Genomic DNA, 14042 nt, shown 5'->3' on the forward strand with positions numbered 1-14042 from the left:
ATGTTTTTGTAAGCTTGCATGTGCTGGGGAGGTCTGAAAATTTTATCTTCATGAAAACGACGACGTTTAGAATTCTGAATGTTGGCGAATGGATTCCGGGTGTTGACTCGTCTCAAATCGACGCTTAGGCACTTGACACGTGTAACGCAGCTAGCCACCCGATCGCCCCGGCCGAGTTGGTGAGTAATGCTCTTGGTACATGATGATTTATTGATTTGAAATCTGTCTCCTCAATATCAGTTGCCCTCTCTCAATCTCGACTCGCGAAGTCCAAGACCTCATCTCTCTCTCTCTCTCTCTGAGTTCTTCTTCCTTCTTCGTCTCAAGCAGAGGCAGAGCTGTTACCAGGTATACCTGAATTGTGTTACTCGACGAATGGATGCTTTATATAGCGCATGTTAGCTTCCATATACATCATATACATTCAAGCAGGTGCCTGTATGGTCTTAATTAGGGTTTCTTAATGTCGGTTAGATTCGACGACGTAGACCTCAACTCCGCTGTCGATCCGCTCGAACGGAACGACGAGTCCCGCCGGGCTAACCTCCCGGCTTCACCTACCTTTGAAACCCTAACGGAGGGTCTGCCCGGCCCGGGTCGGGTCGACGGGGGTTTAGGATCCGTAGATGGAGGGAAGAAGAGTGGGATAGCGGAAAGGGGATATGTGAACGAAGGGAACGATGCAAGATTCGTTGATATGTCGGATGGAGGTGAGATTGGTGGAAATGATGGTGGTGTAGTAAGTGAAGAACATAGTAAAGATATTGAACAGATACCAGATGTTGAAAAAGTAGGTCAGTTTCAGGTGTCTGATCTAGTATGGGGCAAAGTAAGGGGGCATCCATGGTGGCCCGGGCAGATATTTGATCCTTCAGATTCATCAGAAAAGGCAGCGAGATACTGGAAAAAGGATAGTTTTTTGGTTGCGTATTTTGGGGACCAGACATTTGCTTGGAACGATGCATCGCGTGTAAGGCCGTTTCGAACGTATTTCGAACAAATGGAGAAGCAGAGCACTTCAGAAACATTTTGTCATGCGGTGGATGGTGCTTTGGATGAGGTTTCCAGACGAGTAGAATTTGGTCTGGCCTGTACATGCTTGTCAGAGGAGTTGTACGGTAAGATTAAAATTCAAGTAATTGATAATGATGGTATTCACAGAGAAACTCGTGAAAGAGATGGCAGGGATGAATATTCGAGTGCTGCCTCCTTTTCGCCTTTGAATTTTTTGCAGTATTTGAAAGCCTTGGCACAATCTCCACATGGTAGAACTGGTAGATTGGAATTTGCTATAGCGCGGGCTCAGTTGCTGTCTTTTAACTGTTGGAAGGGTTATCCGCCGTCCAAAATGCTTGATAACTTGTGGGAGGATGAGAGCCACATTCCTGTGACAGAGGAGATAATAGGTTCTGAGGGAGAGATCGAGGATGAGTTTTGCATTCCCATGGGCGTTGATCAAATTCTTTTGGGAAAAGAAAAGGCATTGGTTCAAAATAATTCTTCTCGAAAGTGTAAGAACATCTCTGGTAGTAGCCTGTCCCCCAGGCAGAAAGAGAGACGTTTATCAGACTTGATGTCACAGGGCTGCTCATATTTAGCAAATGAGGAGAATCGAACTGGGGCAATACCTCGGAGGAAGATGGATTCTTCTTCTGTTAAAAAACGCAAGACTGGCGATTCTCTCTCTGATGGCTCAAATGTGAAAACTAAGAACGCATCCGTGCCACAGGTGACTAGAAAGCAGTTTTCAGGAGTTGAGAATGATTCCAAAGGAAATATAGGTGAAAAAGGAGGCAAAAATCAATATTTCCTGACCAGATCTGGGAGATTACAAAGAAGAAAGATCCTCGTAGGGGAGTATCCTTCTGCGGATGAAATGCTCTCGCAAATCTACATGGCTGCCAGAGATCCTTCGAAAGGGTACAGCTTATTGATTTCTACTGCTAGTTTTTTCTCTGATTACAGGGATTCATTTTGCTTGGAGAGATCCACTTCCTCTGCGGACAAAATATCAACTGGGAAAGCATCAGGCGAGCAGACTTGTAGACGGTCATCTAACTTGGGAACTGCCAAAACATCTGATTTTGAGGGCATTGAAGACTCGTATTGGACTGACAGGATCATCCAAAGCAATCCTGAAGAGCAAGTATTATTTGAACCTGAGACCCTAACCAAAAACGGGGCCCTTGCTGTGGAACCACATTATAGTCCAGAATTGGGATGCAAACAGGAGACCGGCCATCTGAATTCTCAGTCAGAGGCAAACTCAGCTGTTTATGTGGAGCCGAAATTGGAAGAGGAATACACTCCTACTGCACTTATTCTGAACTTTACGGACTTGGATTCTGTTCCTTCAGCATCATATCTGAACAATGTATTCAACTGCTATGGACCCTTGGATGAATCGGACACTGAGGTGCTGGAGAATAGCAAACGTGCTAAAGTGGTCTTCAAGAGACGTTCTGACGCTGAAAATGCTTTCTGCAGCACTGGGAAATTCAGCATTTTCGGGCCTTCTCTAGTCAGTTACCGTCTCAATTACTTGCCTTCTTAAAACTTTTATCTCTGCTGCAAAATGAAGCAGTAAAGACCCAACACCTGTCAGATAGCTATACTCTCCAGAGATGCAACATCAGAAATCGGGCTGCAGGAAACCCATTGTGCCTTTTGGTTGTTGTGTCAGCTGAAGAATGGCTTGCAAATAGGTAGGATTGGGCATTCAACTTCTTCTCTAGTTAGAGCATCCTTGGAGCCCGATTTGTCAATATTTTCTAACCATGTCATTTGCCTGAGTTAGTTGTTTAGGTGCATTTTATTTTCTAAATCTTTTCTCACATCAAAATCAGCATCTTTTTTAGGTCGTTAGAGTGAGGGCTTCTGTTGAACTCAAAAACTTCTTTTCTTAATGTTATGTTGTAATAAGATCTTTAGATAGTGTGGCATGATGGAGTTTGGTGTAGGTCCTATGTCTATGTGGCAGGCAGGGATGCTCAACTAGGGAATTGGGACAGCCATGACATGAGTTTTGTTGAATGATACCACCCCCATTTATAATCAGAGTGCTTGGGGACTAAGATTTAGCCTGCATTTTATCTAATTTGTACTGACCTGGAAATCTTAGCAAAAAAAATAGATGTTATGTTGACATTGAAAAGGGTAAGTGTAGATTATGTTGAAACCTCCATTCAGATGTTTCAATTGATTTAAAAAGCAGTTTTGATTTATTACATAATCCCTTGTTTTGTTTAAGGTTTTTTTTATTTTTTTTGCTGCTTTCTGTTTTGTATGCATTTCTGAAAGCATTGGAAAGGTTTGAGTTATCCAAGCATAATATAAACAATAGAGGGCTAATATTATTTATATAAATTGGGTTGAATCGGAATTATAAATCTTACAATTTTCAAATTTAAATCTATTATCGATTGAGTCTACACAAATAAAATATAAATTAAATTAAAGTAATTTAATTGAATTACTTTAATTTCAATTTATTCTCAAGTTATTTAAGTTGATAAGCACAAAAATGATGGCTAAATTTATATATTTTATCCTTGTATTTTTATTTTTTTATTAATTTTTTTTATTTCAATTATATTTTTATACTTGTGCGTTGGAGTTTATTTAATTTTTATATTTTAATTTTTTTTGTGCTAAGTTAAATTTTTTGTTGTTTTAATTATATCTTCATATTTATATTTTTATATTAATTTAATTTATATATTTTGATATAAAAAAATTAGAGTTAAATTGACTATCTTATTTTATTTTTTTTATTTACACATTAGAGTATAAAAGTTAAATTGATTTTAAAAATATAAATATATTGGTGTAATCGAAATAATAAAAATTTTAAATTATTAAAATATATGAGTTAAATTAATTTAACAATATAAGATGTTATTAAGATAATAAAAAATTTAAATAATAATAATATAAAAAAATTATAAAAGTAAAGAGATAATAAGTATATCATGAGTTACGGATGAGACTATAGAAAATGATGAAAATACTCCTTATTCAATTATAAAATTATATTTATTTTTTTATGATTATTTATTCTCTTTTCTTTTTCAATAGTTACATTCAGCAATCATTTTTTGCTACCTCGTCTTTCGCGTGCACGACCATTATTGCATCATTTTGCTTCTCTTTAGTGGATAGGGAAGATGCATCAGAGATTCAGAGATCGCGTGCGAAAAAGATGAGATGACGAAAGGTGATTATTGAAAATAGACATGAGGATGAGCTAAAAATTAAAGAGAATGTAGCTATGAGTCGCTAGACGAGGGGAGAGAGATGAAAGAAAAGGATAAAATTATAACTCTCCAATTTTTTTTTTTTTGTAGTTTCATCTGTAATTTGCAGTGTACAAGTAAACATATTTTAGGGATAAAAATATGAGTTTGCCCGGAAATGATGGTTGTAACTGTAAAAAAAAAAAAAAAAAAAAGATCAATTTTCAAAGAAGTCGAACGGCCGCTATTGGGGAAGCGTAGTAAATAGCCGTTAGGGCAGAAACAAAGCAAATGGATGAATGAAGGGCTGGGTTGTCATTTTGCAAGGTCACTCTGTAGACGCAACCAGAGATCCACTACGCTCCTCTGTTTCTGTTCGCAATCTAGACCGCCCGATCTGCACATCACATGATTATACTGTCGTTGATGGTTTGGTCGGCCCTACCTTGCGCACATCCAACGGTCCAACTCAGCCATCGTGTTGCAGTATAATCGGACGCTCTCGTATTCCATCTTAACTTCGCCTCTTCTCCCCATCACTCAATTATAAACCGCCTTTGCTCAAGTTCAAAAAACCCCTCCCTTTCCTTCAACCATTGAAATCAATCTCTCTTTTCTCTCGGCGATTTGATCTGGATTTTCAATCTGTGGATCCTTGCAATGGACGCGACTGGGAGTACGGATCTTGAGCCGAGAGAGCTCACTTTCGTTGATTTCCCTGCCGATGCTGTTGATACTCATTCCACAGGTCATCTCCTTCACTTCTTTTTGCTTCTTGTTGATATTTTGGTTGTGACATCACTGAACACAAGATCGCTGTAGTCAGTCTTTTGAAAGCTGAATTTTCAGAATGTGTTATGTGGTTCTGAATTAATCGCGTCGATTCATTTTGTTAAGATTGTTCTTGTCGCTAGGGTTTTGATCCGGTTTATCTTCTTCTTTTATCAAATTAAAGGCTGCATTTTCTTGGCACAGGAATGTATATCAAATTCCTGTTTTTGGCAGATCTGATATTGTTCCATGTTGTTTTGTTTTGATTTATCGGGGATTCATAATCTATCTTGTTTATCGCTCCCGCTTTACCCTTTACTGTGGAGCATATCAAAATAAAAAACTCGGTTAGGTGGAGCATCACTGTAGGATATTTGTTTTACTGCCGGACCAGTGAGGGCATAACTTCTGTGTTATCTTAAAGGTGGATGGGTAGCTTTGATTGTTGCATCCTTCGAATCAATGCCAATTAATTAATTTTGCCATCCTAGGAGGATATCGTGCAAAATATCACGGCGCTTCCATACTGCAGTTTTTGAGTAGTTTTTAACAGCTCTGATCTTTCACTTCAAACAAGCATTTGAACTCTGTTGTCATCTTTCTGCTATCAACTCACCTGAAGTTCGTCTTGGATGAGTTCGGAGATCAATAGCAGTGCTGATATGGCCATTGTACAAACACATTATGACACGGTCTTCACTTACAAGATATTGCTGATACTTAAAATTCTAGGGTCAAGCATTCTCTTTGTTTGGTGAAAAGTTCCTTAATTTGTTCCTTCATCTTTTCTTCCTAAAATGTCCCTAGAATTTTGTTGTAAATGAAGTTCAGGTGTGTGATAACGACATTGTTCAATCTCTTATTTCATTATTATTGTTAATATAAGACACAACATCAGGATTGAGGTTTTGTTTTCCTATTCTTCAGGAGGTCAAAATAACAACATAAATTCTGGACTGCCAGAAGCTTTCTGTGCTGAAAAAGCAATGGACACGGCTGATGCAAGTGGGCTGGTGGAGCAGTTGTCTCAGTCTTCTGAGCCATCGGAACCAGGAAGGACAAGAAATACTGGCAAGTGTAATTTGCGGAAAAGTCTAGCTTGGGATGCTGCCTTCTTTACAAGTGCAGGTGCGCTTAAAAGTTGAGGTCTTATTTATATTCTTGAGCATGATATTTCTTTGTTACTTGTATCTGCTGCAAATTTAAGCACATAGTTATGGACACTTTTTGGACATGCCAGGCGTTCTGGACCCTGATGAGTTGTCCAACATGATCAAAGTAGATGGCAAGGGTGAAAGGCATCTTTTATCTGGAATTGCAGAGGATATAAGCCGATCTACTGATTCATTCTCTACATTAGAAAGTGACAGTCTGACATTGGAAAATGCTGAAGCTGATTTATTTGAAGACATCAGAGCTTCAATCCAGAAATCTAGTAAAGCATCTAACATGACTAGTTCTAGCAAAGCTGCAAACCATAGTTCTCCGTTGTAAGTATTCAGTAGTAGCAATGTGGTAGGTTTACTCTCTATTTGTCCGCTTGTGGAACTGTTGCCATGTCTTTTTTGTGGTAGGTTTACTCTATTTTGTGTCACCAAGGTGCCAGCACTTTCTGTAGTGCCTGTTGAATGACCTCTCTGCATGCATTCTTCGTATCATAGTCACCAGATTCTTTTATACTTCTATATTTGATCTGCTTATCATCGTAACTGTGTGGTATGATTATACAAGAAGTTATTAGCCCAATGAATTAATACTCGTGATAGAATGTATATTTACTGCCTTCATTTAGACCTTCCCTCTGATGCATATTAAGTCCTGTATACAAGTGATCAGTTGAAGCACACAAGACTGATCATAGCTTGTGATTTGTTTGCTATTTTTGATGTGTCTATAATCAGAAAACTAGTCTTGCAGCATTCAAATGTCACTGCATATGCATATTACAGACATGAGCACATAATACCATTTTATCGCACCAGTCACCATTATATTTTCTCTAAATTTCATATTACCATTGCTTGCTTGTCTGTAGTTTGAGCTGGCAGGGGATTCTTTTTGTGCATGTGTAGGTCGAGGCAGAATGCTTCTATTACTTAAGACTTAAATGGCTTTTTCCAAATTATAAATTATTTCTGCTTGCGCATATTGCTGGCAATTATCTTCTAATATGAAGTTTTTTTTTGCAGCTTTAAAGAAGGTGCAGCTTCTGAAAATATGGTAGGTTCAGGAGACTAATTTATGGTTGCTAATTCTGTTGCTTTATTAGATTTTTCCTGCTGTCTGAAAATGTATCATTTTAAAATTTTAGGTGAAGTCAAAACATGGTCCCAAGAAGCATACCATTGGAATGCAAGGACCAGGGAAATTGATGAAGCGTAGTTCTGGTTGCACACAGGCATGTCCTCATCTAGCCTACTATGAAATTGCTTTTTCCTTCTGCTATATTAGTGCAATACTCAATTATTTCGGCATTGAAATTGGAAAGGACATTATCCAGTTCATGGTTATAAAGTTCCACTGTTTTTCAATAAAAAATTTGTGATAGTCAAAATGAAAAAATCTGTGGATTATTTGACTAGGTCTTGGCCTTGATCCCACTATGTAGAGTTGGCGACATGAATTCCAGGTTATCAATCATTTCTATTTATGTCATTATCTTTTGTAAGTCCCATATCATACTAAGAGGCTCCCACCAAATTTTTCTTGATTTTTCTCAACCTATTTTGCTAAAGACTTTTTCTATTCTATCCATTCTCCTCACAAAAGACTCTATTGGTCTTTTTTGTTTTTTGTTTTTTTTTTCAAATAATCATAATCTTATCTTACTTTCAATAGGTCCACTGTGACTTTATTACGAATATTTCTAATTTTCTCTTTCATCATATAGATGCACATCTATTTTAACATCCCTTATTATCTTTATTAAGCTCATATTTTGTGCATGTCAATCCTTTACTATCCAATATTTGTGCTATGCAACAAAAGTTAGTCTTATAGTTGTTTTATAAAATTTTCTTTTTAGCTTTAACAAAATCTTTATCACATAAAATGACACACACTTTCATTTTAACCACCTTCTCTTTAATTCTATGGGTACTCATTAATCTCTCCCAATTTTCTGGATGGTTGATCCAATACATCTAAACTTATCTTTTCTTAAGATGACTTGATCTTGAAGTTTCACCATAATGTCATCTGCATTTATATTTGTACTAAAATTGCATTCAATATATATCTGATTTTTAATTTACTCGAGTTAAAATCCCTAGATTTTAAAATGTTCCTCCATATTTCAAAATATTCACTCCTTTTGACTCATTCACCAAGACAATGTTATATGCAAATAGTATTTACTAAGCATCTCTGCCTGGATATTAGTTCATCAATTACTAGGGAAAAAAGATAAGAGCTTAATTTTTTATTCTTGGTCTTCGTTTTGTATCACTTTTCTACCCCTTTTTTTATATGGAGAATAGAAATTTATTAAAGAAAGAAAAAAGAGAACGGAAAAGAAGAAAGTAATGGAATACATAAGTTTAGTGATAACAGTTAAATACTCCCGTAAGCTTCATCTGACAACAGTGTTGTATGTTGCTTACTGAAGCCCGTGGCTAAAATTGGAGGCTTGACTCCATCTCTTCCAAAGCCACCAAACGCTATTGGCAGACCTAATCCCATCTTGCCAGCAGCACCAAAGAAGGCTTATTTAAGTTCCAAGGATGTAAAAATGGGAAATGAGAAAGCAAAATGTGCCTCTGGTAAGTAGACTGTAACTGATTGCTTCTTATCATCAACAATATTATATATATATATATATATATTTTTTTTTCTAGTTCTATATCCTAATACAATTTTGAGTAGTTGTTACAGCTCAAGATAAAATGATTCCGGTGTCAAAGACACCCGGGGACGCTGGTTCTGGCAGGACTGTGCCTAAGCTTGCTGGATCTTTGAAATCACCTTCTATGAGGTCCTCAGCCGTAACCAGAAAAGACCCACCAAGATCATCTTCCTCATCTAGTAGTTTTCACAGTCAATCATCTTCAGATGTTGTTGGCGTATCTCCTGTGAAATCTAATAGGAGGAGGATTGGTTCCAGAACTGTTAATCAAGCATCTTCCAGTTTGGCCCTCAAAACACCTTCAAAGGTTGCATTGAAGCAAAAAGGACAGGCTGATCTCCCAGCTAAATTAATGTCACCAAAGCTCTCTTCTAATATTTCTCCTGCTAGTTCTATTAGCGAATGGTCCTTAGAATCATCTTCATCAACTTCTGCTGTCAGTAGGAGGTCTGATATTTCAAGGGCTAGCTTTAGTGCTAGCTCTCCTCGCAGATCCCTCAATGTGAATGCCTCTTCTGGTCTGGATAATCGTAACCAATCTGTCAATCAAATCTCAGATATGCATGAACATAAGGCAGCTCGACTATCCAGTGAAAATCTGAAGACATTTCCCAGGCAGGCTGGTGCATCAACTAGTGTAAAACCTACAGGTCTGCGGATGCCATCGCCAAAGATTGGGTTTTTTGATGGGGTGAGTTTTTATTTTTACTATCACAACTCACAAGAGCTTGTTCTCATTTCCAAGTCTTATTGGGTCCGTTTTTTCTATGAAAAGTTGATGCAATGAGACCAACGCATTGTTGCTTAATTTTAGAATTTAGTTTTTTGGGAAAGTATTGTCAGAATGGGAATTTATGTCATGCAGGTGAAATCTGTGGTTCGTACCCCGTATGGGACTATGCAACCTTCTTCTGGCATACCAGCTGGTCCAAAAACTGGAGTCAGAAACAGCAGTCCAAGTGGAGGCTCAAACAAGGCAAAGCCTGCGAAGCTTCAACCTAAAAGAACAGTTGGAGCAATTGGGAACACGAGGCCTGATGTCCAGAAACCTGCTTTGACTGTGCCATCTAAGAAACCCTCAAAAGCTTCCACAAAGGTCTCTAATGTTTCTGGGGATGCAAAGAAATGCATTAGCATACCACATGAAGTCCAGAATGGAACAGAGGGAGAAAATCAAGTAAACGTCGACCAAAAGGGAACTGAAGGATATGATAGAGATAAGGATGTTCCTGAGATTGGCCAGGATGCTGGAAAGACTGGAAGTCTAGGTGTGTTGAAGGGTGAAATAGACTTGGAAGAACAAGGTAATGCAAACTCAAAGGATACCGAGATTTCTCCTGTTGAATGCATAATGCCATCTGAAGAAGCGGATGAAGCTACAATTTCTAGCATACAGCATCTCAACAAGAGTTGGGATTCACCTTATAGAAGCAATGAAAAACAAAATGGCCATCGTGAGAAACATGTTGATGGTTTGAGTACAGATGCTGTAGTAATCACCTCAGAACAGGAGCCACAGAAAGATTTGGTTTGCAATTCCATTGCTCAAACTAAACTTGCTGGGCCAGATTTCAGTGCTCCAGAGCCGTCATGTTCCGAAGAGCTACATGTATCGGCATCCATTCTGATGATTCCTTCTCTTGTGGGATCATCTGAAACCAAGGTCGCCAGCACAAGGACTCCTTTTTTAGTAAAGAACTCTTTGTGTAACAGCGAGGAAGATGTTTCAAGGAGATTGAGCAATGGGGCAATAGACAAGAAAGCATCCATCCCTCCTTCAGAGAGTGCCCAGATTGAGAACATTTGAAAACAGTGGTCATGCAGCATGTTTCTTGAAGGTACATCCATATTTAGCTGTCAAAACATTCATATTAACCAGAATGTAGAAGTGTTAGATCAGGTGCTGTTTTGAGACTTGATTCAATAGTACCTGAAACAAATCCAATTTAGTTCTCCTCTTTCAAGTTTCTTTGCACCAAGCATTCCGTTACAATTTCTTTTGAACCAGTTATATTTGGCATGGAGTTGCTTCGTAAGGAAGCATTTATTAGGAGAGAGACGCAGAAATGAAATGATTTGGTAGATTTTCTTAGTCTCTCTAGTTGGGAAGACAAAAAAAAAAAAAAAAGGTCCCAAGTGCTATATCGGGCGTTTCCTCCCAGAAATTTTTGTATGTAAATAGGAGTTATTTAATGGATGATTCTTTCCTCTCCCGCCACTTAATATTACCATTGATGGATTGTTTGTCAAATTTGAGTCCGCTTTGGTTTTTTTTTTTTTTTAATAAATAATTCTATTTTTTCTGTCGGATATGTATTACTGCCCCCAAATATTTTTATTGGGTGGTAAGATATTGGAGAACACAGTTTGGAAATAAAGTGTAATGCATATATACCTTTAATAAAAATAAAACGTATTTATTAATTGAAAAACCCAGTTTTTATTTACAGCCAAAATAATTTTTACTTGTATTTTTGTAGGCCAATTAGGCAAAATGACAAGCCCCCAGTACCAAATGTTACCCATTTGGTTATATAAACCAATTGCAAATATTACTTCCAAGAACAAAAAAGGCTTCAAAATGCAGGTCACCACCAAAGCCCGGCGCCATTGATTTAGTGCAACCTAACTAACTCAATTAGTATCTCAATACAACTACTTTAATCAGGACTTGAACTACGATCACCACCCATGCTTCGTTCTGGAAGAGCAGACGAAAGCCATGAACAATCTAACCAGCCTCAAGTGCAATTTAACACCGTACTCTGATCAGACCAACTACTGACTAGCCCCATGTTCAGTTCCAATGATCTCTACACGAGAATGCCATGCTCTCTATCTAGACGCATTTTTGTTGTTTTGAGTCCGACAAATTTTATGCCTTTATCTGGGATTGGCCGGCTATAAATAGAAATCCACATGCAGAGTCTCCATCTAAGCATCTCTAACTAAATTCAAACGCCAGGTAATGGGCGGCCCTTTCGGTAAGTGATGCATTAACAGGGCATATAACCCCATGAACTATAACCAAAAACAAAAAAAAGTCAGACCTACAACATGGCTTGATATTGAAAAATAGGTTTGGGTAGCAATACAATTAACTGGAAAGCCGGCAATAGATTGTTCAAAAGTTCTGTTCAAACAGTCAAGATTACCATGCCATTCAAAGAAAACTATCAAAAAGATAATTAAGAAGCAGAATTCTCCTCCCAAAAAACTAAGACCTTGGTTTCTCTTTTTTCTCCTTGAAGAGAGCCAGAAGAGACACACCTGACACCTTAACCACCTTAAATCTAACACCAGGAATATCTCCAACTGCATGTCCCTTACGACCAAATCCGGCAATCAACACTTCATCCTACAGAAAGAGCAAAGAGGTATTGAAAGGATAAGTTATCAAGAACACTGTTAAATGCCTATAACATAGATGCTTCTGAAGAGTACATACATTCTCTTCTATATAGTTTAAGCAACCATCATTTGGGACAAACGCAGGCGATCTTCTTCCCGTTCTTAATTAGTTGAACCCTAGCACATTTCCGGATGGCAGAGTTTGGCTGCTTAGCCTCAATACCTCTGTAAATCTCAGTCAGCAATTTCTCAGGTCAAATACTACATGCAATGATCACAGGATGAAGAGGGAAGTAAACAAAAGAACATTAAAAGATGCTTACATCTTCTCAAGGACAATGCCTTTGGCATGGGAAGACCCAGCAAATGGCTTCTTCCACTCATTGCCAAGATGGGATTTCTTATATGCCTTGTCGGCCCACCTTTGCCTTCTACGGTGGGACTTCAATTTGCGACCAGCTCCCATACCACGCGTCTTACTGCAATACAACAAATTCTCACATTTACAAATCCAGCGCATGTATCTAATGGGTTAATGCAAATACAAGTTTGAACAATCCAGTTATGTGCTGGTTTGTATCGAACCCCATGTTTCAGTTGAGATTTTATAATTCCTTATGCATTGGGTTAGTTGAATATTACTCTTTCTTTATAGAATTATCTAAAAACAAAAATACTATACCATCTTCATCTTAGGTTCTGCCTATTTCAGAGAAATATTCATATTCAGAGTCAGAGCCATTAAAATTGCCTATCATTTTACAAATAAACAACATTGATAATTTTGAGGTTAAAACTACGACAGAATCAATTATCCATTTGGCTACGTCTATTACAGGATTACACTGTTCACATCTCATCTCAGTCTGTCATTAGAAGTAAAAGCTTACAATTACAATGCATCAAGTTCGGCCAACAGTTGGGCTATACAAGAGGTAAGCAAGACAGGCATTGTGGAACACTTAAGCAAGAGGTAAGCTCTCTCTTCTCTTCTCCCAAGTTTTTTCAGCAACCAAACATGTGGAACAGTTAAGGAAATCCCCAACCCATGACCTAAAACTCAAACAGGCAGTATCTAACTTGGAAAAACGACCAATTTACCAGAACACAACCTGAAGTTCAAACCCTAAAACTACACAAAGGTACACGCACACAAACATACATATATAGTCGCATCTAATGGATATGTGTATAGATGAGAATTGAGAGTGGGTGGGCGTACCCCATGGCTGCTGAAAGGAAGTCCTTCGACTGCAACTAGGGTTTCGACGGGAGAATGGAGGATGCTGAAGATGAGAAGCCGCCTTGCCAAAACCCTAGCCTCCAGAGCTCGCCGATGACCCCTCGTGTGTGTGTATATATTGGTGACCCGCAAGCAGTTCAGGGTTTATGCAAGTAGGCCGGTTAAGGCCCACAGGCCCGCCCAACTTTCCGGGTTTGGGCCGTTAAGTTTATGGTATAAAAGCCCAAGTTAATTATAGAAACATTCATTGTAGCATCTTGATTTCTTAGAGAATTCATTTAAGTTTCCGAGCTCATTTGTCATCTCATTTGAAATGTAATGAAAATGAGCCTCCACGAAACCCCCATTACATGTAATGGTTTAATTAAGTCCCAATTAAATAAGTCAACAGGTCTTAAACTCCTCTATTTAGTGTTGAGATGGTAGATAGAATAATAGATTTTTAAATATTTTGGTAGGTCGTGTACTTTTAATTACTTTGTGAAAAAAAATTATATTAATTGAATTGTTATAATACTACATATGATAAAAGACTAGTAGACTGAAATGAGTAAATTAAATGAAGCTTGTAACAAAAGAGTGATAAAAAGACTAAAGA

The 14042-nt window shown here is 38.0% G+C and overlaps 3 protein-coding genes across 5 annotated transcripts; 2 read left to right on the forward strand and 1 right to left on the reverse strand.

Moving 5' to 3' along the window:
• The first annotated feature begins 229 nt into the window (after nt 1-229).
• On the forward strand, nt 230-10813 carry LOC127790032 (uncharacterized). Of its 3 annotated transcripts, none has more exons than XM_052319264.1 (8): nt 230-348; nt 5934-6134; nt 6247-6496; nt 7196-7226; nt 7318-7404; nt 8614-8767; nt 8871-9541; nt 9716-10813. In XM_052319264.1, exons 2-8 carry the CDS (start codon nt 5993-5995, stop codon nt 10655-10657), a joined length of 2277 nt encoding a protein of 758 aa, XP_052175224.1. In that variant the 5' UTR covers nt 230-348; nt 5934-5992; the 3' UTR covers nt 10658-10813. The 3 variants fall into 3 exon arrangements, with proteins under 3 accessions (XP_052175224.1, XP_052175223.1, XP_052175221.1); XM_052319263.1 differs by lacking the exon at nt 230-348 and adding an exon at nt 4421-4983 and having other exon boundaries at nt 8880-9541; XM_052319261.1 differs by lacking the exon at nt 230-348 and adding an exon at nt 4423-4983.
• LOC127790113 (PWWP domain-containing protein 5-like) lies at nt 464-2554 on the forward strand. Its single transcript, XM_052319404.1, has one exon. The coding sequence runs from the start codon at nt 464-466 to the stop codon at nt 2552-2554; it is 2091 nt and encodes a 696-aa protein (XP_052175364.1).
• Nucleotides 10814-11897: 1084 nt separating the features above from the next.
• Nucleotides 11898-13562, reverse strand: LOC127790033 (40S ribosomal protein S23-like). Its single transcript, XM_052319265.1, is given in 5 exon segments — nt 11898-12208; nt 12299-12343; nt 12345-12426; nt 12525-12680; nt 13424-13562. Coding segments are annotated over 5 exon segments (429 nt in total). The 5' UTR covers nt 13429-13562; the 3' UTR covers nt 11898-12067.
• Nucleotides 13563-14042: the final 480 nt, after the last annotated feature.

Source organism: Diospyros lotus, chromosome 14, assembly GCF_014633365.1.
Source record: "Diospyros lotus cultivar Yz01 chromosome 14, ASM1463336v1, whole genome shotgun sequence".
Classification (NCBI taxonomy): Eukaryota; Viridiplantae; Streptophyta; class Magnoliopsida; order Ericales; family Ebenaceae; genus Diospyros; species Diospyros lotus.

Excerpts from the sequence above, each read along its gene's own strand:
- LOC127790032 (XM_052319261.1), top strand. The coding sequence starts at position 4,896 with ATGGACGCGACTGGGAGTACGGATCTTGAGCCGAGAGAGCTCACTTTC. Across the intron at positions 7,227-7,317 it reads GTGCAGCTTCTGAAAATATG|GTGAAGTCAAAACATGGTCC; the intron begins GTAGGTTCAGGA and ends TTAAAATTTTAG. Across the intron at positions 8,768-8,870 it reads GAAAGCAAAATGTGCCTCTG|TTGTTACAGCTCAAGATAAA; the intron begins GTAAGTAGACTG and ends AATTTTGAGTAG.
- LOC127790113 (XM_052319404.1), top strand. The coding sequence starts at position 464 with ATGTCGGTTAGATTCGACGACGTAGACCTCAACTCCGCTGTCGATCCG.